General features: G+C 44.6%; 2 protein-coding genes, 1 long non-coding RNA gene and 1 pseudogene across 6 annotated transcripts in view; all 4 read left to right on the top strand.

Moving 5' to 3' along the window:
• Positions 1-24,142, top strand: part of LOC126493398 (uncharacterized) — a 150,821-nt gene that overhangs the window by 43,275 nt on the left and 83,404 nt on the right. Inside the window, exons 3-6 of the mRNA XM_050130391.1 lie at positions 266-333; positions 16,467-16,624; positions 17,864-17,935; positions 18,096-18,167. Coding sequence (XP_049986348.1) covers positions 266-333; positions 16,467-16,624; positions 17,864-17,935; positions 18,096-18,167 — 370 coding nt within the window. The remainder of the gene's footprint in view (positions 1-265; positions 334-16,466; positions 16,625-17,863; positions 17,936-18,095; positions 18,168-24,142) is intronic.
• LOC126493418 (ras-related protein Rab-18-like) lies at positions 1,846-14,228 on the top strand (annotated as a pseudogene).
• LOC126493413 (uncharacterized) overlaps positions 19,073-24,142 on the top strand; it is a 31,545-nt gene continuing 26,475 nt past the window's right edge. For 3 of the 4 annotated variants that reach the window (XR_007589808.1, XR_007589807.1, XR_007589805.1), the window contains exon 1: positions 19,080-19,227. This is a non-coding gene — a long non-coding RNA (uncharacterized lncRNA). Of the gene's footprint in view, positions 19,228-24,142 lie in introns of all 4 variants that reach the window. The other variant, XR_007589806.1, reaches the window with a different exon arrangement.
• Positions 19,223-23,788, top strand: Gprasp1 (G protein-coupled receptor associated sorting protein 1). Its single transcript, XM_050130394.1, has one exon. It carries the CDS (start codon positions 19,392-19,394, stop codon positions 23,415-23,417), a length of 4,026 nt encoding a protein of 1,341 aa, XP_049986351.1. The 5' UTR covers positions 19,223-19,391; the 3' UTR covers positions 23,418-23,788.

The raw sequence follows: 24,142 nt of genomic DNA, 5'->3' as shown, positions 1-24,142 counted from the left end.
AGGGGGAGAGAGAGAGAGAGAGAGAGAGAGAGAGAGAGAGAGAGAGAGAGAGAGAGAGAGAGAGAGAGCAGACAGAGACAGAAGGGTTGGGGAAGGAGGAGGGAGAAGAGATAACTAGACTTGATGAGGATATAAAGAAAAGGGAAGCTTTTTTTACATGGTTGTTGAGGAAGTAAGTGAATATAACATAGAAAATGAAACAGATCACTTGAAAGATAAAATATGATCCAACAACTCACATGTGGGTGTATCTGTTGTGTGACAGATTTCTGGGGAGATGTGAACAAATGGGAACGGACGACAGATCAAAGTAAGGATATAAAGTCCACCTTGGTGAGCCAATTAATTTTATTGGGGTTACTTTCAAGAATGTGGGTGAGGGGTTACAGAAAACAGCTGTATCACCAAAATCCATCCAACATAGCGACTTACAAAATTAAGAAATCTGAAGCACAGTACACAGCTGCTGGCAGCACAAATTGGAGAGAGTCCTTTCCAGGCAGCTCAGGTACTCTGACCCTCTTCAAAGCAATCTGGCTGTTCTTTGAGTCTTCCAAGCACCGTGGCTGGTCTGCCTCTTCCAGGCAGCTCGACTTCTCTGTGTCTTTTAAGTGACTTGTCTGGTCTGAGAGTATCTCTCAGTAGTCCTTCCAGCTTGTATATGCTTGGGAATGGGATTGAGAGCTAGTGACTGCTTAGTATCAGGGACTTTCCAGGTCGTCTAAATTGTGTTCTTCCTGTGCTCTGGGAGCTTCGCTGAAGGACAGGATGATTCCCATACCCGCCTTAGAACATCCAGTTGTTTCACCTCCTTTAAAATTCCCATGTCTTAAGGAGCTTTCCTTCAAGTTGGGCAGTTTAATCCCAGAGGAATTGCTAGACAACAATATCCAAAGGAAATGAAAGCAGTATGCTACAAAGATATCTGCACTTCAATACTCAGTGCAGCACTGCGCAGTGAAGTTCAGATTTAGAAACAAATGCAGTCTAACAACTCATGAACAGAGAAATTCTCTTCACTATTGTGTGAAGAAAGAATCCTTCCATTTGAGACAATGTGGCTGAGGCTGGAGGATATTATGTGTGAACCTGGAGGAAACAAGCAGGCAAAGGAAGATGGATAATGTATGCTCCCACTCTTATGTAGAATGTAATAGAGCTAAATTCACAGAAGGAGTTGAAGGATGGCTACAAGTACTTGGTCAAAAGTTATAAATATTTGGTTAGATAGGAAAAATAAGTTCAAGGGATCAGTTGTTCCTCATGGTAACTATAGCTAATAATAATATTGTATACTCGAAAAATGCTAAAAAAGAATGAGATCTATGTCTGGTTCTAATCAGAAAAAGACAAGTTTTTGAAGACTAACTGAATTTAACCATTCCACAATGTATACATACCTCAAAGTAAAATGTTGTATATGATAATACGTTAGGATTTTTGTCTATGAAATAAACAAGCCAGACCTGTTCATATATAGTGCATTCCCAGCACTTGTGAAACTGAGGCATGAGGACCATCACTTTGAACCAGACTAATTCCACAGGGAGACACTGTCTAAAAAGTAAAAAAAAAAAAAAAGGAGCCCCAAACTAAATCCCAACATTTTCATCAAGTGTGAATTGAAAATAAACTAGATGTATAATTAGTGAAAGTATCATGCTCTCTTTTTGTCCCTTCCATTTTAATTGAAATACATACAAATACAAATAGAGAAAAGTGAGTAGATTGCTCTGAACCAATTTAAATCTAAAAAAGAAAGCATCAGTGCAGGCATGGACCATCCTCATGAAGGGCTGAGCACAGGAGCCTAGCTGGGGTCAGACTGGAATGAGTGCACATTGAACACTGATCACGCTGAAGACCCTCACCATTGGCAAGAGTTGGGTGGGCAAATCCAGCCTGGTACTGAACCTCACAGATGATACTTCTGATCCAGAACCTGTAGCAACAATAGGTGTTGACCTTAAAGACCATTTCAGTAGATAGAAATAAGGCTAAATTTACAACATGGGAAACTGCTAGCCACTAGAGTTTTAGAACATTGACTCCCGGCTATTATAGTGGTACACAAGGTGGTATATTAGTGTATGACATCACAAGAAAAGACACCTTCGTTAAAGTGGGTAGTTGGATACACAAAATGATATTGTTAACATGCAGGTTGGGAATAAAATTAATAAAAAAAATCTTGGATAGAAATGAAGGCCTGAAATCTGCATAAAAGCATTCCATGTTATTTATAGAGGTGAGGCTAAAAACTTGTGACTCTTCAATGTGTCTTTGAGGAACTTGTTGAATAGATCCCTTAGACACCTGGGCTGTGGGAAGGTGAGGCCCAGAACAAAGAAATGAAGCTGACACACAAGGAAAAGGAGCCTGTGTTATTACTCTTTTGTGTAATAAACTCTGGGAATTCCATCTCTCAAACATTTAGTCAGGTAGTGACATCTCTTTGTATAGACTCTTAACTGCTAATTAGAGGCCTTGAAGTTTGCACATAATTGTTTTTGTCATGGCAATGAGTATTTTGGAGAAAACCCATTCAATAGCTTTCTCAGATGAAGTGTTATGGTAAGCATACAAAGTCTTCCATCTGTAGATTTTTGAAAACATACTTCTTTATTGATCCTTTGAGAATTTCACATCATGCATCCCAATCCCACTCACCTCCCAGTCCCTCCATATGCATCCCCCACCCCTGCAGCAAGACCCCTCCAAATTAAAAACAAAACAACAAAATCTTCACCTTGCTCCTCTGTCTTTCCAACCCCTCTTCCTTCATCCTAGTGGCATTGGGAGCTGTGACATGCCACGCAGTACACCCTTTTCTTCAGTCAGCCCCACCCACAAAATGTGCATTGCAATGAGTCATTGGTCTGGTTCCAGGTCCCTGGAAAACCATCATCACTGGACCCTCACCAAAACTCCTCTTGGATATCCTGTTCTTGCCCTGAGTCATGGAGATCCTGTTGTTATTGCCCTGCAGGACCAGCTTCCTTTGTGTACTCCAGCAGGTCACAGATGGGGTAGATGCTTGGGGGGGGGCGACCCAAGGCCCAGGATGTGGGTCTGGGTGGTAGCTGATCTGGTCAGTCACACCACTGAGAGTGCCTCCCTCAGGTGAGGGGCAGAGCCACCCCTTCAAGATCCATGCCTTTGGTGAAGGGTGGGGCCATCTGACTCTCCCAAGTGTAGTGCCGTGGGCCAGCTCTGGGGTTGGGGGAAGGCAGCTCTCCTGCTGCAGGGTCTAGGGAGGGACAGGGCCTGTGAGAGACTGAACCAGCTCAGCAGGCCTCTCAGATTTCAACAGGAATGGTTCTTATTAACCCCGGTGGTAACATGGGCCATGAACATCATCACAGATCCCACCTTCAGCAAGAACATGGACCCATATATCCGGGACCTTTGGCCCGGGTGTCACCATGGCTCCAGTGCCAGCACAAGCCACCCATATCAGTAAGGCCCCAGCAGCAGCAAGGCCCTCAGACACCAGCATGATCTCAGGTGGCTGTCCAGACCCCAGGCATCACACAGCCGCACGTGGCAACAGTAGCTATAGACATCAACCCAGACCCTGGCTGCCGCTGGACCATGGGCCCATGGCAGCAGCCTGGGCCCAGATGATACCATGGCCTCAGGTGGCAGTGTAGGTCACTCAGATTGGCATGGCCCTTGGACACCAGCATGGCCCCAGATAACGGCCCAGACCCCAAGTATTTGCATGGCCTTCAGTGGGATCAGGAGCCAGAGGCATGTATATCAACCCATGTCATCCTGTGCCCCCTCACAGTGGCAACACAGACCACTCAGATCAAGATGGCCCCAGTAGTATCATGACCCCAAAATGATCCAGGTGGTGGCCCAGATCCTGGGGCATCCCCGTGGCCTTGGTGTGGCAACATGGGTCATGGATGTCAGCATAGACCTTGGCTGTCAGAGACCCAGATATGGCTGTAGGCAGCAGCTCAGGCCCAGGCATCACTCTGGTCCCAAGTGGCAAGCAGGCCATCAGCATCAGCCGATTTCTCACAATCCTGGCTTCTTTAGACCTGCCTCTTACCACAGCATATGAACCATTCTGCCTCTCTTTCTCTCCCGTTTCTCCACCACATGCTTGCTCATCATAATGGCCCCTCCTGGACAGGCCTGTGGATGCTTCAGGTGGGCTGGATCATGAGGACCCAGACTGCCCCACAGGAGTCTTTTGCCAATCTGAGGCACGTAGGCTAAGGCAGGTTGGTGTTGTTTTCCTTCAGTGATTAGCTCAATTAACCCGAAATTTAATCCTGAGATGCACACATTGGATTCATGATCCATGATGGGAAAGTTTAGTTGTCACCTAACAGAATCCCAATAAGGCTTTCTTCCTCATTGGGGTTTCAGAGGAGCATGAATGGTGTGTTGTAATACTTTTAAAATCAACATCTTTTGTTTATCTAGGTGCCTCAACTGTAGCTTGTGTAATATTTATGACTATACATATCTTATGGCTTCTGGAAACAGCTACTTGATATTAAGAAGACTATATCTGTGTATTGAAGATGGGAAAGAAAAACACTAAATGACAATAGTTAGAGAAAGGCATATGGCTCTAGATTCTGATGTGGGAAAATGCTGTTCTGATGATCTTTTATTGCAACAAGTACCTAATATGTCTAGGCAGTGTTCTATTGCTGTGAAGAGACAGCATGACCATGGCAGTTCTTATAAAAGAAAGTCTTTGATTAGGGCTTGCTTGCAGCTTCACAGGTTTAGTCCATTTTCTTCATGGCAGGGAGCATGGCAGCATATATACTGACATGCTGGAGAAGATGAGACTTCTCCATCTGGATCCACAGACTTCAGGAGGAGTGATTGCCACTGGACCTGGCAATCAAACTTCAAAGCCCACCCTCACCAATGACACACTTCCAATAACAAGGCCACGCCCACTCCACACTCCCTCCAACTCCTATTCCCTCTTATGTAGCTGCACTCCCTAATGACCAAGCATTCAATCATTTAAGCCTACAGAGGCCATTCCTATTCAAACTACGACATTCCATTCCTGGCTCCCATAAGCTTGTAGCCATATTGTAGAAGGAGCTGCAGGCTGCATTCCTGCCACCCGACTCCCAGCCACCTGGCTAGCTTATGCCCTGAAATAACAACACAAAATTGTATTCATTTAAACACTGCTTGGCCCATTAGCTCTAGCCTCCTACTGGCTAACTCTCACATCCTGATTAACCTATTTCTATTAATGTGTGTAGCACCACGAGGTGGTGGCTTACCAGGAAGATTCTAATCTGTGTCCATCTTAGAGAGGAGAGCTATGGCATCTGACTCACTTTCCTTCTTCCCAGCATTCTGTTCTGTCTACTCCACCCACCTGTGTTCTGACCTATCAGGCCAAGCAGTTTCTTTATTAATTAATCAATGAGAGCAACACATAGACAGAAGACCCACCTACATCATTTCCCCTTTTTCTGTTTAAACAAAAAAGAAAGGCTTTTACTTTAACATAGTAAAATTACATATAACAAAACAGTTATCAAGCAAGAATTACAGTTACAATATTTATATTTTATCTTTTATCATAACTAAGGAAAACTATAACTAACCATTCTTCAACTTCATCAAAGACTCCAGAAGGATATAATATTACCTAAGCAAACAAGAAGTAAGCAACTTCCAAAACTCTAGAAATGATAGAGACAACTCAGTGCCTGGACAGTCACTCAAAGTTCTTTTGTACCATTGGGGCATCCATCTTCAGCCTACAGGCCCATAGATTCCAGCAGACATTTCCATGAAGCAGGAAAATTCAAAGACAGTTCAGTCACTTTTTTCTGTGTCCTGCAGAATGCTCACAGACTCTTTCATGAGTCAGGAACCCTGAAAGATCATCTCACCTTTAGGCAAGTTCAGCAGTCCTCTTTCTGTGGGTTCTTTGTGTCCAGTTTATCCAACAATCCAGGCAAGGGCAGTTTCTTGCCCAAATGGCTAACCAACTCCATAAGGAGCCTCTTCGATGCCCATCTTCCTCTTTTTTTGGGGGGGAGGGGGATTTTTCGAGACAGGGTTTCTCTGTAGCTTTTGGTTCCTGTCCTGGAACTAGCTCTTGTAGACCAGGCTGGCCTCGTTCTGCCTCCCGAGTGCTGGGATTAAAGGCGTGTGCCACCACCGCCCGGCTCCATCTTCCTCTTGAAGTAGATTGGTGCTGTCAGGAGCAGACATGTCTCATTGTCATGAAAAGCCCTAAATTATTAAAACATTAAATGCCATATTCTGTAGTTTTTGAAAGATATGAAGAATGCTTATATAACTAAAATATTCTCTATAGATCTAGAAAATCTAACATGACTACAAGCTTATTATTGATGATTATCCATTAACAACTTATATTTCCTAATTATACATTACATTTTTAAATGAACTACACAATCACAATACCTCAATCAAGAGCAGAAACATATATACATATAACAAAATTGACCTTAAATTTATATCAATAGAGTAAAATTTATACCAATGTAAATTATTCATATCTATATCATTTCCCCCTTTAAAGGTAAAAGAACATTTATAAACAATATTTGGGAATATGGACGTAGTTATTTTTCTCCGAACTGCTTCGTGCTGAATGGGGGCTCTGTTAATCAGATCTTTCAATGTGTAACCTGTTTGCCAGGTTTATCTCAGTCGGCAGTGAGTGAAGTAGTTTTTTGAAGGTGTTCACAGCAACCTTTCAGGAGGGCGTGGTCTATCATACCATATTGGGATAGAAGCAACCCACAGGGTCTCATCCTCTGTGAAAACAAAAGAAGACCCTCTCCAAAGCATCATATCCTTAGACCCAAATTTGGAAGTCATGATACCTTTAGAACATACACGCAGGTTCAGCTTAGCAGCCCATTTAATGAAATGTCTCTCTGTATTTAGTTCCTTCACAGTCAAAAAGTTCAAAGAAAATACAATATACAGAATCCAAACTCTCTGTGAATTTTCCATTTTTAGGTAGCTTATTTTTATTTATTTCTTTTAGTCTATAACTGTCTTTACTCTGTCTCTTTAAAGACTTTACCCTTTTTTTTTAAAGACATTAACTTTATTCTCTATATTCTTTTTCTTCTCTCTTCCAAGCCTATGTACACTCATCCAACATTGTGATCCACTTAGAGGTCTTTTATGTCTGAATCTGTCCTATTTTGAATCTGTAATTTTCTTACTATCCAGGAGCATTTTTGTTTTGCAGTTTTAAATCACTAAGCACTTAAGAATCTAAACTGTGACATTCCTAGGTCAAAACAGGTACTGTGGGCAGAGCAGCTTGTGGCTGAATCAGTTGTGCCTCTGAGCTGCAGAGCCACCTCTGAGCTGCAGAGCCGCGGGCTGCTCTGGATGTTGCCTCTACCTCTCACCAATTTCAAAATGGAGGACATACCATTTTCTACTAGCTCTGGGGCTGCCAGGTAGGAGCCGCACTCAGCACTTTAATTCTGAGAGTAAGCTTGTGGCACAGAAACTCTTTTCATCCAAGTTACAGCCAAATCTGACAGGCAGAGCACTGCACAGCCTGGAAACATCTCTCTGTGTGGCGGCAGGAATCTGCCATGCTCTCCTGTAGTCTGCCTAAGCCTGATCCCACAGTCTTCCCAGGTGGGGAGTGCAGGCATGGTCTCAGAGTACTTTCTTCTGATCCCGAGCAGTCACACACACATCCAGTCTCATAAAAGCCATTGAAATGCTTTAAAGCCAAGAGTTTGCACTGGCGGTACAGCCCCAGGAAGCCACGTTTTAAAACGACTCGGCCTTTTTTCTGCCGCTATTGCTGAAACAGGAAATCTCTCTATGGCACATCCTAGCAAACAGCTGTGTTAAACTCTCACTCCCTTTTTTTAAAGTCCTCTCAGGTTTTTAAGTGGATTTAGTCCATCACGTTGGAGCGCCAATTGTAGAAGGAACTGAGGGCTGTGTTCCTGCCTGGCTCCTGCACGGCTAGCTTTACAACCGAAATAACAACACACAAATTGTATTCACTTAAACACTGCCTGGCCCGTTATCTGTAGCCTCTTATTGGCTAACTCTCACATCTTGATTAACCCATTTCTATTAATGTGTGTAGCACCACGAGGTGGTGGCTTACTAGGAAGATTCTAACCTGTGTCCATCTTAGAGAGGAGAGCTATGGCGTCTGCCTCATTGCCTTCTTCCCAGCATTCTGTTCTGTCTTCCCCGCCTACCTATATTCTGACATATCAGGCTAAGCAGTTTTCTTTATTATTTAACCAATGAAAGCAACAGATAGATAGAAGACCCACCTACATCACCATATCATAATGCAAATATCCATTCAGTCCAACTTCAAAAGTCCCCATAGTCTGTAACAGTCTCAATACTGTTTAAAAGTCCAAAGTTCAAACTCTCTGATACTCATGGCAATCTCTTAGCTGTAACTTTCTCTAAAATCAAAATGAACAAGCAGATCACATGCTTTCAACATACAATGACATGCAATATACATTACCATTCCAAAAGGGAAGAAAGGGGGGAATAGTGAGAAAATACCAGACCAATGTAAGACCAAAACTCAGCAGGACAAACTCCACTCTGTGTCTCCATGTCCGATGTCAAAACAGTCTTCAGATCTTCAACTCCATCATCTTTGTTAGTGCAACACACTTCTCTCTCTAGACCTAGTTCCACACCCTGTTAGCAGCTCTCCTTGACAAGTATCCATGACTCTGCATCTCATCCTCAACATCCTGTGGCCGCCAGTGAAATCCAGGCTTCACCTTCACAGCTTCATGCAATGGCCTCTCTGGGCCTCCATGCAGGGACACCCTCGATGTATCCCTGGAGAGCCTGCTCTTGTCTGAAGGGAAATCGAGGAGCAGTAGATCTGAAGGGAGAACTGAGAGGAGTGGGCCGAGAGGAGGCTGTAGCCGGGATGTAATGTATGAGAGAAAATTGAATAGATGATAATAACTGATAGGAACAAATCATAGTGTATGAGGCTAGTGAGTGTTAGAATGTAGGAATATTATTTTAGATGAGATAGTCAGAGAAGTTCTCTATAAGTAAAATGCATGAGATGAAATGAAAGAGTGAGACAGGACTCTGTGTGGTGAGTAATCTAAGCCTGAGAAGGAACAAATGGACTTCTTGGGTTGCTTTTAAAAACAGGGACATAATTGGTGTGGCTAAAATAGAGAATTGTATTTACTGGTGTGGCTGGCAAATGGTAGAGCTGACTACTTAACATGTATAAAACTTTGGATTCAGTCCCCAGCACTATAGAAAAATATGAAGACAGCAAAGAAACAGTGAACAGAGCTTATTTTAGTGTTTGAGATGAGAGACAACCCATGTGAGGTAGAGACTCACTGTAAAAAGGAGTTGGGATTTTGTTCTGAGGCTTGTTGAAAACCATTAGAAGGTTTTGACAAATGGATCACTGTAATCTGACATACATTTTTTAATGAATGATCCTTGCTACTGTGTGAAAAAAAATAATGTACTTTAGGGAAACATGAATGGAAATTCAGAGACTTACTTGTAAATTATAAAACAACAGTGCCCCACACATTGATAATAGTGGTTTTGGATGAGGAGTTGGTTGTGGATAATGGTTGGTAGTAGGCACTTTTTAGATGTGTTTTGGAGGTAAAGCAAATGGCTTTTGTAAGTGGATTGAACATAAAGTAGAAAGGGAAATCAGTAATTCAGATGATGAGTGGCTCTGAATAAAGAACGCTTAGTGATATGGGTGAAGATTGGCAGGAACAGATGTTGGAGAGGAGACCAGGGGCTTAGTTCAGAACTTACTCAGTTTGAGATGCCTTTTAGCTATCTACATGTAGATTGAAAGTGAGCAATTGGACATATGCTTCTCAGATTTTTGAGAGAGATCCAAACTAGGCATAGAAATTTAGGAAGCACCAAAGTAAAGACAGAATGTTTAAAGCTATAAGAATGGATGTGATGACTAAGGAATATAAATGATGTTGGGCACTAAGGGAAGACATTCAAAGAACGAACTTTGGGACATTTCAGTGTTGCAATACATAATATGTGAATGAACTAGCAAAGCCAAAGAAAGCTAAGAAGCTGGTGTGGTGAGCAGTAGCCAATAAGATAGAAATGTATGAGAAACCTTAGCTCTCTTGGAAATTAAATGAAGGTGTTTCAAAGATGCAATGTCAGTGACACCCAACACAAGTGATTAGTAAAGAGGCCAAATAACTTTAGGTTCTCAGGACAATCCTAGTTTATGTTGGTTTCACAAGACTTGATTGACAATACACTTTTTACTCTCATTAGAGTCATGATTCAGATGATAAATTATATGACCTCTATGATGATAGGTCCAGAAACCTTTTCACTTTCCCAACATAAAGACCATTGGCAGTCGAGATGAAATAAACTATAGTGAAGTAGTGAAATGTCATTGGATGTTGGAGATTAAGGAGTGGAGTGGTTTCAAAAGAAAGAAGATCGCATCAGGACGTTCAGTACAGACACCTATGCTAGCTTATTTGTAGCAAAAGAGGAGGAATGGGACACTAGCTATGGAATGGTATGGGCATAGGGGAGTTTTATTTTCAAAATGGGAGACAGTATAGCATGTTTCAATACTGATGGGACTATTTTGATAGAGAGGAGGCTATTTCAAAATTATTTTTAAGACAAGTTTTATATTCATAGTGGAAGTTAATGGAAAGAATGGAAATATCCATATACCTTGTATCTCTGTGCATATTCTTCCACAACTGCCAACAACAGTTCTGCAGGTGGTGCATTTGTTACAACTGATGAATCTATGTTGACACAGCATCATCACACAAACTCTACTCTTTATCTCGGGACTTACTCATGGAATTTATATTGGGACTCAGATATATAATATAGTGACGTGTCTGCCATCATAATATCATGCAAAATATCATGCACTGCTCTATCTAAAATACTTCTGTCATCTTTCTCTAACTCAACCCTGGAAACCACTTAATTTGTACATTGTTTTGAGACAAGTCCTAACTACCTAGATATGGCTATAATGGAAATTGCTTTGTAGGCCAAGCTGGCCTAGAATTTGGAGTGATCCTTCTGCTCCTGCTGGTATTACAGACATGTATTACCATGCCTGGAAAACTAGTCTCTTGAAGTGTTTGGACTTGAACTGAGGATGTCTTGCATGCTAGCAAGCACTCTACTGACTGAGGTACACCTCCAACCCTAAGCACTAACTTGTTTCTGTCTCCATAGTTTTACCATTTCAATATGTCATATAATTGGATTCAAATAGCATATTGTCTTTGTGTGTGTGCATGCATGTGTGTGTGTGTGTGTGTGTGTGTGTGTGTGAGAGAGAGAGAGAGAGAGAGAGAGAGAGAGAGAGAGAGAGAGAGAGAGAACCCTTCTATGACAGATATGTGAATGTCTTGGTGTTCTTGCTGTGAAGAGACACCATGAGCATGGCAACTTTTGTAAAGGAAAATCTTTGATTGCGGTTAACTTACAGTTTATTAGGTTTACTCCATTATCATCATGGCAGAGAGCATGGTGACACATGGGCAGACAAGATGCTGGAAAGTAGGAGAGAGTTCTAGATCCAGATCCACCAGCAGTAGGAAGAAAGCCACTGGGCCTGGTTTGGCTTTCCGAAACCTCAAAGCTCACCCAGTGACATACTTCCTTCAACAAGGGCACACTTCCTAATCCTTTCAAACAGTGCCATTCCCTAAGCATTCAAACACCTGCGCCTGTAGGGGCTATTTTTTTTTTCAGTGAAAATTAGAGCCCAGCTTGTCATAATTGGTGATCTCCCTCCACCAGGTGGCTTGCAAGTACTGAACCTAAGTCCTGCAGCCTAAGGGCGAGCAGGTGTCCTACTTCCTGATACTTTACTGGCCTACACGTTGTCTTTTAAAATTGGATTATTTCGAGACAAATACTGAATATTTTTGCTACTGTGTGGATTCCAGATTTCAGTTTCTTTCTTTGCACGTATATACGTTTGGAGAGAGTATGTGTGGAGGACAAGAAACTAGAAGGGTGAACATGAGAAAAATGAAAGGCTTCGGGAGAACTGAAAAGAGGGAAATATGATATATGTGACATGAAGTTGGGAAGGGTAGTACTAGGAATGTGGGTGGAAATGGTGTGAGCATTTCCTAACCAAGGATTTAAGAAAGAGAATTACTTCTATTTTCCTGCCTTTCCCCATTTTTCTGGACTAATGGAGGTCATGATGAGGTTAGGTAATAAGAAACACCCCCCCCCAAAAAAAACCACAAAAACAAAACAGGAATATGGACTGACTTCTCACGCTTTATATTTTGAGACGTAAAGTTTGGCATTCCATTCATTTATATTACTTTCTTTAAATGTGTGCATTTACAATATCTTGTCCACACAAAGCTGGTTAACTCCCCTCCTCAGCTCCTATAATTGTAAACGTTTCAAGGAGTATTTCCCATGTTCAGAATTTCAGTGATTTTTGCCATGGTTCTTGCAGCTGCTGCTGCCATTCTTAGCTTTATATTGCCAGGCGCTTAAGTGTCTCCATCTGTTCCCTTGCATTTCCCCAAACAACACCCTATACAGAATCTAGATGGTGTCAAAACTAAGTAATAGCCAAAACTTTAAGCCATGTTGGATAATAGGATGTTTTCCTTTGTGTAGGACACACTTTGTCCTTATGTCAGTAACACAGTGGTGTGCTTTAAAGTTTATTTGGAAATAATTGCTTCTGAGATCACTTAGAAACATGCCTTTGTTATGACAAATGCATAGTGGAGGACATGTGCTGAACACAGGACAAAGAAAATTCCTAATTACAGTGTTGCTGTTAGAGCAGCTGTACTTCCTGAAGATAAACCATGGCCTAAGGACATTGTTCCTAGCTCTTTTTTCCCAATTCACACCATTTTTCTTTTTTTAAAAAAATTTATTTATTCATTATGGATACAATATTCTGTGTGTATGTCTACAGGCCAGAAGACGGCACCAGACCTCATTACAGATGGTTGTGAGCCACCATGTGGTTGCTGGGAATTGAACTCAGGACCTTTGGAAGAGCAGACAGTGCTCTTAATCACTGAGCCATCTCTCCAGCCCACCATTTTTCTTCTTATTCTCCTTCTCTGTCTATTATTTGAGATAGAAAATCGTACTATGTAACCTTGGCTGGTCAGACTGGTCTTGAACATTGAACTTGTGGTGATTCTACTGTCTCTGCCCTCTACCCCAAGTTCTGAGGTTATAGGTATGTATATAACCTGATTTGATATAACCTGAAAATATTCCTAGATGTGGCCTCTCCCAGTTCTGTAAATGTACCATCTCAAGTAGTAGAAACAGTCCAAGATACTGCCCAGAGCATCTCTTTCCCGCATTAGAAGTACATATTTTGGGGGGTATTTCACTCAATTTTATTTACTTTGTCTTGACTAGAGAGATTCCATTTCCTGTGTACAATAGATTAGCTGTTCATCAGTATAAGAAAGTACCTATGGTAATCAACTTATAAAGAGAAAAGGGGCGCCGGGCAGTGGTGGCGCACGCCTTTAATCCCAGCACTAGGGAGGCAGAGGCAGGCGGATCTCTGTGAGTTCGAGACCAGTCTGGACTACAAGAGCTAGTTCCAGGACAGGCTCCAAAGCCACAGAGAAACTCTGTCTTGGAAAAAAACCAAAAAAAAAAAAGAGAGAAAAGGGATTTTGGCTCACATTTTGGGGGGGTTTTAGTCCATGATCCAGTGACTGCAGCAAGATCATGGCACACACAGCAGAACAAAACTTCTCAGTGCCCACCTATCAAGATAAATGAAAAGGAATACACAGAATTTTGGGGAATATCCATAAATCTAACTGTAGCATGAAGCTTCTGGAGTCCAGGTAAAGAAAAATCCATTTTAAGAACACACAGAACTTGGCCCAATCTAATCTAAAAGAGAGTTTGTTAAAGAAGGCTTAACTGGGGGACTTGGAGGTCAGTAGGGCAGCAAGTTGACCTCAGTCTTTAGAAGCAGTTCCTTGAGAGGTACAAGAGGAGATACTGTGAGCCATAATGGCAGTAAATATGCCACTGTGCAAGTTCATGAGCAAACACAAGAGGCAAAGGAGACGAGGAAGAGAAAAGTGAGGGAGGTGCTGGAAGGGAGCACAGCTGCCTCTTTGTCCCAGGGTTAATGCTTGTAACTTGTTTCTGAATTTTATATTTCACAGACAAGTCCAGGTTGCACAGAAAATAAAGATGCTGGATGGTAGAACATTGTTGGACGTTGGACTTGAATGTATTTTTGGAGGAAGTAAATCATGTCTAGCACTCATAATATAGGTCAGCATCTTAGTTCAAGATGATATTGAATCAATAGATCAATACATAAAAGGCTTTCCATAGGGCCCTTTTAAGATCAATAATTGTTAGCCATTCAATGGCTTTAGTTTGTAAATGAATTGACAGGAGATTATCCAACAGATTTTCAACTTTTGCTAGAACCAATCCTATCAGTAAGTAAATGGGTAAAAAGATACTGGTACTTGGGGTTAGGGGCATGGTTGCTCACACATATAATCCCCTCTGACATCTGAAACAGAATTGTAAGTCTGAGGATAGCTTGGGCTGCATGGTAAACCTAAGGTCAGCCTGGGCAACTTGCTGAGACCCATTTCCCAGTACAATGTTTAAGCAGTGCTATGGATAGAACTCACTGCCAGATTGCTTATCTAGCATGCTCAAGAACTTGAGTTCAATCCTCAGGAGCACCACAGCAACAAGAAAGGACAATAAACCTACACCTATGTGAGCCAATTTTGTACTGGGGTTATTTTAGTTATCTTTGTGAAACAGGATTGGTGTTAATGCCCATGAAAAGTCAGACATAATGGGAATTCTTCCAGGGCATTGATGCGCAGTAAAGACAGTTAAGGGGAGGGGGGTGTTGGACATTATGAATAAGGATGGCGTATATATTTTGTTCCTGCTATCACAATCACTATAAATTTAGTGGCTTAAAATGAGACAGACAATATTATATAGCCTTGGATGCAGAAAGGGCCTTACTATACTAAATCAAACAGCTCCTTTCTTTCAGGGATGTCTATGGAAGAATATCTTTTATAGCTTCTGCGGACAACCTGCATTCCATGGGTTCTGGCTTCTTTCCCTCTTCAAAGGCAACAATGGTTTTGTTTTGCTTTACCAGTGCTGCTTTCCTGAGACATAAACTCTTAGGCCTTTGCCCGTCATACCTAAGTACCCTTGCAGTTACATTAGCTAGAATGATCTAGCATAATTTTTTGCTAAATTCCACTGTTAACAACCTTAGTTCTACCTGAACCTCAATTCTCCTTGATCCAATAACATGTTTACGTATCCTGGGTATGGACTTCGGGTTGTGGCTCTGTGAAACACTGGGTAGCTGCTTAAATGAATTTCTAAATGGACAAGTCCAACAGCTTCAGTGTGTGCTTAATGCAACTGCGTTTTCCCCACAAAGGTAGAATGAAAAGCACACTTTAACAGGCGCATGCGCCACCCACCTCCCCAGGCACCCCCCCCACACTCCCCACACACACAAATACACCACACACATATACACCACACACAAACACACACACTGTGACAGAAAGAATTATCTGTTGGTGCAAACCGGTGGTCGATTTAGAAGGCCAGGCATAGTGTGGTCTTCCCTTTAGAATGGGGTAGTTGAGGAGGGGGAGATGTAACAGAAGCCCCCACTTCAGATCTCTTAGAGACAGAAGAGCCCCCCCTCCTCTTCATGGCTGCATGAACCAGTGAGAAAAACATGGGAGAACCAACAGGAACAACCTACTGGCTGTCTGTTGCTAGGTCACCTGTCCCCTCTCAGGCTGCAGTACTGAGTCCCCCCCCCCCCACTTCCACTGGCGTCATATGAGTGGGTAGAGGGGGGAAGCAGGGAGGGGCAGGCAATGTCCAGCCTCGTTTTGAAGTGCTGATGTACCTAGGGGCCCACTCAGTATCCCTCCGCTGCCTCCTGCTCCCCAACTCCAGNGGAACTGAAGCACAGCCTAAGTGGAGTGCTGGGAGGGACAGGAACTGTCCAGCTCCCTGTTGGAGTGCAGGAGCACTCAGTATCCCTCCGCTGCTTCCTCTTGCTCCCCAACTCCAGACATCCTTTCTTATAGCCCCCCACTCCAAAGCCCTCATAGACCCTAGCTCTCAGGCATCCCCCACCCTGGAGTGGCACCAGAAAAGTGGTGGTGGTCTCTGGTTAGGGTGAGCAGGGGGCTGCAGGAGCTCACTGTGCGACCCACCCCCTCCCCAGGGGAGCTGGGCTGCGTGCTGCCCCGCCCTCTCGGAGTCGGAACTACGGTGGGCCAGGGAGGGGGCGTCGAGCCCGTGCGCCATATCCCTCCGCCCCCTTCCCGACACCCTCGAGGCGAGCTGTGCCTGCCGCATCCTGCGCAACAGCCCCTGCCCGTTTGCTGCAGAGGCGTGGGGGCGGGACGCGTCTCTGCCATTCCACTCGCGCGCAAAGCGCCGAGAGCCCAGAGAGAGAGGAGCTGCGGAGGACTGAGCACAGCCGAGAGCAGACGAGCAGACGGGGGACGCGGCGAAGCCCGCAGACCTGGGCCGTGCGCCTGGCCAGGCAAGTGGGGGTGTGTCGAGGGCTCGGGGCGGCCGCGCTCTGCGGACCACCGCCCGGCCCTGACAGTGCAGTGGGGGCGAGCGGGTCGCGGGGGCTCCCCGGAGTGGTGCGCGGTTCCCGGAGATCCTAGGTGGGAGGAGGAAGCGGGAACCCCGCTCAGGCTGCGGGCCTAGGGGGCGGCTGGAGCGGCTTGCTGTGAGGGTCTGGAGGCTGGCGGGGTAGACAGCCTAGCAGTTGGCTTCCCAGGGCTCGTGCCCCGCCCTCCACGGTGTCTGGACCCTGCAGAGATTACCGAATAGGCAGGTGTGGGAAAAATAACGGTGCGATATTGGGGTAGGGGATCGCCCCGGACCCCACGGGCTCTGGAGAGGCTGCTGCGGGAGTTGGGGGAGGGGGGCGGGAGCCCGCGGGTGTGGGGGCGGGAGCCCGCGGGTGTGGGGGCGGGAGCCCGCGGGTGTGGGTGCGGGGCTGGTGTCCATCTCTGGGGCCAGCTCAGCTGGTGGGGGTGGTGAGTTGCCTAGGCTACCAGGGCGCTCATCTGTTTCCGGAGAGGGACCCTTGTACCCTGCGCCCTGGGTGCTGTCCCTTCCCACAGGCTCCTGCTTGATGGCAAAGTCTCCTGTCTGCGCGGTAGGTCTGGCGTGTTCTGACAGGCCACAGTGAGCATCTGTAGACCAGAGGCTTGAGGAAAGAGGAACAAGAAAATGGCGTGGATTTCTGGAGGTGTGTGGCCATGGGAGTGGGCACCAGACTGTGAGTGGAGATGCGAAAAATGGTGGGGGTGACAGATCAGACAGGTGGGATATCCATTAGTGTCTCCTAATCTCATTTCTCACAGCCTTTCAGGTACTTTCCCCAATGCCCTTCCCCTCCCTCCCGAATTTGGGGTCTGAAAAGATGGTTTGGGGATGATGACGGAGTCATAAATCCAAGGACCACTTCAGAACCTGCTTTCTAGAATGTGCTGCGCCCTTCCCCCATTTTTTGCTGCGCAAGAAAAGGAAATGTGGCCACCTAGTGGTGAATCTTGAGAATGGCAGGACTAATGATTATGACATCAGGAAGTGGGTGTTATCTCAGGAACCCTGCAGTCAGGCAAAATAAAACTAGAATGTTCCAGCAGTAGGACCCTAAATGATGAAAGACACACAGTCTTCTCCTTTGTCGTGTTCTTCTCAAGAAGATCTGCTGCTGCCATCATTTCCCGATTGCCTAGCGTTTTTTCCTCTTTGTCCACAGGCCTGCTTTAAGTCTGGTCAGCTCTGCAAGAAAGAGAAAAGCATTGAAGAGAGCATCTCAAGATCTCTGGAGGTTGGTAAGAATCTGGGCAATGAAAGGCCTAGGTACTGAGAAGGCAGATGCAGATTGCTGTAACCTAAGAGGGAGCATGATGTCTTTGCTGTCCCCTAAATCTGCGCACAGCTTCTACCATCATCTCCTGATTGTCTTACATTTTCCTCTTTGTCCACAGGCCTGCTTTAAGTCTTGTCAGCTCTGTTAGAAAGAAAACAGTCATCGAGGAGACTGTCTCGGATCTCTGGAGGTTGGTGAGAATGGGGAGCAGTGGAGGACCCAGGAACTAATAAGGAGGCAGATGCAGACTGCTGTAACCCAAGAGGATGCATGATGTCTTTGCTGTCCCCTAAATTTGCCCACAGCTGCTACCATCATCTCCTGATTGTCTTACGTTTTCCTCTTTGTCCACAGGCCTGCTTTAAGTCTTGTCAGCTCTGTTAGAAAGAAAACAGTCATCGAGGAGACTGTCTTGGATCTCTGGAGGTTGGTGAGAATGGGGAGCAGTGGAGGACCCAGGAACTAATAAGGAGGCAGATGCAGACTGCTGTAGCCTAAGAGGATGCATGATGTCTTTCCTGGACCCTAAATTTGCTCACTGCCACAGCATCCTTTGTTTCCTTTCAGAGCTACTAGGAATGTTGAGGTAGATGTGAATTAGACTATGATCCACAGGACAAGACATGAGAGCTGGGACCAGGTAACAGGAACTTTAGGCAGAAAGCAGGCCTAGTTTTGTTGTTGGATTGGGCTCAGAGATGTGTGCCCTCGTAGCAGGCACCGAGCCTCCATTTTCTTTTATGTATTTGTAGGACTCCCTGCCGCCAGCTGTTGATCTTAACACCACCTGGACATAGAAGAGAGGAGGGAATTGCACCACATCGGTGAAGGTGGGTATGGGAGAGGGTTCACATTTAGATGAGGGCAGTAGAGATCGGCAAGACTGACTACTGAGAGATTGGGGCTCCCCTCTGTCTTCATTTCTAGCGTGTGCACTGTCTCCTCAACCCTGCGCCTGTGTTCCAGCAGGCAAGAGGAACATAGAGGTTTTCTCCTAGCTGAGATTTTCCTCTCAGCATCATTCACCAGTGTCTCTGTGTAAGTTTCTCCAGGAGGCAAGCGAACTGTATAGGACTGACTTGCTCTTTTTTCTCTTCCTAGATCACCTACAGTGGCTGCTTGGTGATTCTGCGCTTGCTGCTGACCAGTGCAATCAACAGGTCTGCGCCCACCTAGGACCTGTCCATCTTCCTCCGGCTTGGTTTCACCTCTTCTGCACTGTATCTGTGTTATTGACTGAGACTGCTTGGGTAGGAGCCTCCTTGAGTGCTGGATTGTCATTCCAGTCTGGTTCTTTTCAATCTCGTAGCCTAACTTACCAAAGAGTGTTGTGAAGATTAATCCTGTAACATATCTCTAGTGAAGGGTTACTGCTGTTGATCGGTGTACATCAGGGCTTTATCGAACATATACCATGACTAGGGCAGAGATTGAGTCTGGTGCCCAGGCAAAGGCTGAAAGGAAGCCTGGGGATGAGAATGCCAATGCCAACAATAACAGTGTTGCAGGGGTAGAGAATGAAGTCCCGTTGGTGGTCAGACCCAAGGTTAGAACACAGATAATGCCTGGAGCACGGCCTAAAGTGAAGCCTAAGAATACTCCTGGAGCAAGACCTAGGAGTGAAGTCAGTTCACCAGGCGGGGCTTACGCTAAATGCAAACCCAAGGCAATCCCTATTTCACGGTCGAAGAATGATGCTCAAGTATGGGCCCCAAGTAAGTTTCGGGCAGAGCCCATGTCAAGGATGGGCAAGCAATGTCAGATCAGTAGTGCAGACTCTCCACTGGTCAGTACTGATTCTGGGGCTGTTGCTCAAGCTAAGTGCCTGTCTGTAGATAGAGAACTTGGTAATATGGACACTGAGAGTTTTCCCAAAAAGGCTCATCCTCAAGCAGGATTCCAGCCTTCCTATGGCTCAGAAGAGGGAACCAGTATGGGATCCTGGTACCGTACCAGGCCTATCCCCAAAGGAGAGGCTCATGAGAATTCTGAATTCAGATGGGCAGATAAACCTTCAGGAATGTCCTCTTTCTGGAACAGAGATGAAACTAGTGCAAGATTTCGTCCTAGGAAAAACATGAAGGCCAATAATAACAGGTTCAGGCACATGGCCAAACAAGAGGCAAATACTATGCCTAGACACAAAAACAAACAAGAGCTCTGTAATATTTCTAGCTCTGATTCTGAGGATGAGTCTGCTAAGACTCCCTGGTTCTGGGCCAAAGAAAAGCCTAAAGTCTGGTCTAGGCCCAAAGAAGAGCCCAATAGGTCCTGGTTTAGGCCAAGGAAAGAAATTCGTGTTGAATCCACCTCTGGATCTGAATGTGAAAATCATGCAAAATCTTTGCTATGGTCTGGAGAAGAGGCCAAATCTCGATCCAAACCCAGAGCCAGGAAAGGGGTCAATATGAGGGCCAGGCACCAGGCCAAGCGAGAAGCTTGCAGTGATGTCCTGTCTGGATCTCTAGATACAAATAAAAAAGAGTCCTGGTTCATGCCTGAAGAGAAGGCTAATGCCTTTTCAAAGTCTAAGACAAAGAAAGAGCCCAAAACCAGAGCAGTGCCAAAGGAAGAAGTGAAAACCAAGGCCAAAGCAAATCCCAAACAAGAAGCCAGACCAGAGGAGGAAGTTTTCATTGCGGCTTGGTTCTGGGATACCCAGGAGTCCAGGAAGGTAGATAGGGTGAGCACTAAGGCCAGCCTGTATGTAGAGGAGGAGCCCTTTGTTGGAGATTGGTTCTGGAGTGAAGAAGAAGCCAGTGTGGACTCTGAAACCTGTCTTAAATCCAGACCAAGGGATAAGGAGGAACAAGTTAATAGTTTCTCTCTGGGTTCTGAGAAGAAGAGCAGTATGGAAAACGGACCTAAGGGTACCTCTAAGCCTATACCAGTAGCTAATGAGGAGGATAACATTGTTGGGTCCTGGTTCTGGGCTGATGATGAAGATGTCAACTTACAGGCTGACGATGAGTCCATTTTTGGATCTTGGTTCTGGGGCGTTGGTGAGAACAGCTTGAGATCTGTTGGAGTCAGTTGTGAGAAGATGCCAAAGCCTGAGGAAAAAGAAGGTACCGATTCCTGGTTCTGGGCTGGAGAAGTCAATACAGAGGCTAAGGTTGAAGAACAGGCCAGGCCAGCATCTACAAAAGGGACAATCTTTGTGCCTTGGTTTTGGTCTGAAAAGCGGGGACATGTGGATTTAGGGACTGAACCTTGTTCTGACATCATGGCAGGAGCTGAGGATGAGCCCATCATTGGGCCCTGGTTCTGGGCTAAAGTAGACAATAGTGTGGAGGCTGAAGTTAATAGTAAGTCTAGCCTGGAGGATGAGGAAGAGCCCATTATATCACCTTGGTTTGGGGCCAGAGAACAAGCCAATATGAAGTACGCAGCTGATAGCAAATACAAGCCTGTGGCAGAAGCTAAGGACAATAATAAAAGGTCTTGCTTCTGGGCAAAAGAGCCCAGTTTGTGTCCTACCAATAGAGAAAGCTTGAAGTCTACTCTGAGAGAGCAAGAGGACACTGTTGATTCATGGCTCTGGTCCAATAATTATCCAAAGACGGAGGCCGTTGCAGGGTCCTGGTTATGGGCTGCAGAAGAGGGAAATATAGATGATGAGACTGGAGAACAGATCAAGCTACCAACTTTAGAGGACAACACATTCAATTCTTGGTTCTGGAAGGAAAATGAAGAAACCATTGTAGAGGCTACTACCAGAGAGGAAGCCAAGCCAGAAGCTGAAGAACAAGACATCATTGGCTCTTGGTTTTGGGCTGGGGATGAGGACAAATTTCAGCCAGCTCCTGAGATTAATGAAGAGAGCAAGGTAGCATCCGAAGAGGAAGAAGAAACAATTGGATCCTGGTTCTGGGGCAAGGAAGAGGCCAGTCTAGATGCAAAGAGGAGGGGTGCTTTTGAGTCCACTCCTGGAATTAAGGAGGAGAAAATTATTGGGTCATGGTTCTGGGCTCAAGAAGCCAAAATAGGGGCTGGGTCGCAGACAGTCGAAACTGGGTCAGAAACTGAAGAGGAGGCAATTTTTGAGTCTCTAATGTGGGCTGCAAAAAATGGCAATACAGGAGCAGGTGTAAACCGTGTGTCCAAGCCAGAGGGTGAGGGCAAAATGATTGTTGGGTCCCGTTTCTGGTCTAGTGACAAGGGCACTGGAGAATCTGAAACTGCGATCAGTGGGTCCAATCCAGAAAATGAGCAAGGGCCAAAAGATGAGGTGATTAACAAGGTTGACAGTGGAGATAACTGTGGAATTAATACAGAAGCTGAAACCATGGTGGGATCCTGGTTCTGGGAAGGGGATGAAACTAGTTTTGAATCAAATCCTACCCCTGTGTTCAAGGTCATTTGCCAGCCTAAGTCTTCAGCTGAGAAGGAACCTGATCCTTCCCGCAGACCCCAGAGCTGGGACGAGGTCACTGTTCAGTTTAAGCCTGGTCCATGGGGAAAGGCTGGCTTCCCATCCATAAGCCCCTTCAGATTCCCCAAAGAAGCAGCATCTCTGTTTGCTGAAATGTTTGGGGGAAAACCTAAGACAGAAGGAGAGCAGGAATCTCCAGATGAGCCTGTACCTGAGTTCCCATTTCAGTATGATCCCAATTACCGATCAGTCCAGGAGATTCGCGAGCACCTTAAGGCCAAGGAGAGTGTGCAGCCTGAGAGCTGGTCTTGTAGCTGCATACAGTGTGATCTTAGAATTGACTCTGAGGAGTTTGAGGAACTTCTTTTATTAATGGACAGAAACCGAGACCCTTTTATCCATGAAATCTCTAAGATTGCAATGGGCATGAGAAGCGCTTCTCAGTTTACTCGTGATTTCATTAGAAACTCGGGCGTTATCGCACTGATTGAAGCCTTACTTAACAATCCACCTACCCGTGTCAGGACAAGGTTTTTGGAAAATATGGTTAGCATGGCTCCACCATATCCAGATCTAAACATGATTCAGACATACGTGTGTCATATTTGTGAGGATACCTTTGATTATGAGTTAAATTCCTCTGACCAGTTGTCTGGGCTGACAATGATTACACACCTCACTGCTACTTCTGACTATCACAAAGTGGTTGCCAATTATTTGTCTGGGTTTTTCTACTTACTGAATTCAGGAGATACCAAAATAAGGCTTCAGGTTCTGAAACTGCTCCTGAATTTGTCTGAAAGCATTCTCATGACAAAACGCTTACTGTCTACTGAGTCCATGTCAGAATTTATGACCCTCTTTAGTAAGGAGGACTCAAGTGAGAACATTCAACTGGTTCTTGCGATATTTGACAATATGAGCAAAAACATACAAAAAGAAGAACTATTCGATGATGATGATGATGATGATGATGATGTGGTGGTGAATCTTGACCCACTTATTTCTGCATTCCAAGAGATTGAAATTTATGCTAGGACCCTGAAGCGCAAACCTGACAATTAAAAATCACCCTGAAGCAGAGCAAGAGAAATTAATATGCTTAACCATTTGCTTATGTTCCTGAGTGTTCCTTGTGTTCCTGAGTCAAGTGCTCCCAAAATAATGCTTTTGCTTCACAGCTGATTCTGTGTTTCAGTGTACCTCTTTAATGGTGGTGATAAATTTACCCAACTCTGTGTAACTGTATCACTTTTCTGATGCCAAATGAATATACAACTGAAAACACACTTGTTGATGATACTTGTTTCTTGATTGTGATGTTCAATATGTGAGTTTAAAGTAGACTGAGCCATTGTAAATAAGATGCCCTTCTAATTGTTCTTGTGTATACCTATTTGGGTCTTGTGCTTCAATAAAGTTCTATGTTAAAGTTAGCAGGATTTTTGCCTTCACTATAAGGTACAGATGCACAGATGAACATGCACATGCACACAGGTAATGTGTGAGTAATGTGTCTGTTACAGAAGCTTTTTCTCAGCATTGACTCTCAGAGGTTGGAATGGACTGCACCTCGGAGCTGACTTTGGAGAGGACTCACTTTAAGTTATACTCTAACACAGCTTATGATGAGGAGAAAGGCATGGAGTAGGGAAAGTTTCTATACATATCCAATTTCCTGGATTAGGTGGGAGGAGTATGAATTGAAAAACTATATTGAAAATGAGGTAAATTTTGAAGAGCAAGTAGGCCTTTGCTGTTCAAAATACTATGTTCAGAATTTAATCTCT

Source organism: Alexandromys fortis, unplaced genomic scaffold (assembly GCF_014885135.2).
Source record: "Alexandromys fortis isolate MF-2015 unplaced genomic scaffold, M_Fortis_MF-2015_v1.1 scaffold_331, whole genome shotgun sequence".
Taxonomy (NCBI): Eukaryota; Metazoa; Chordata; class Mammalia; order Rodentia; family Cricetidae; genus Alexandromys; species Alexandromys fortis.
This window is presented reverse-complemented; position numbering and strand designations above follow the sequence as displayed.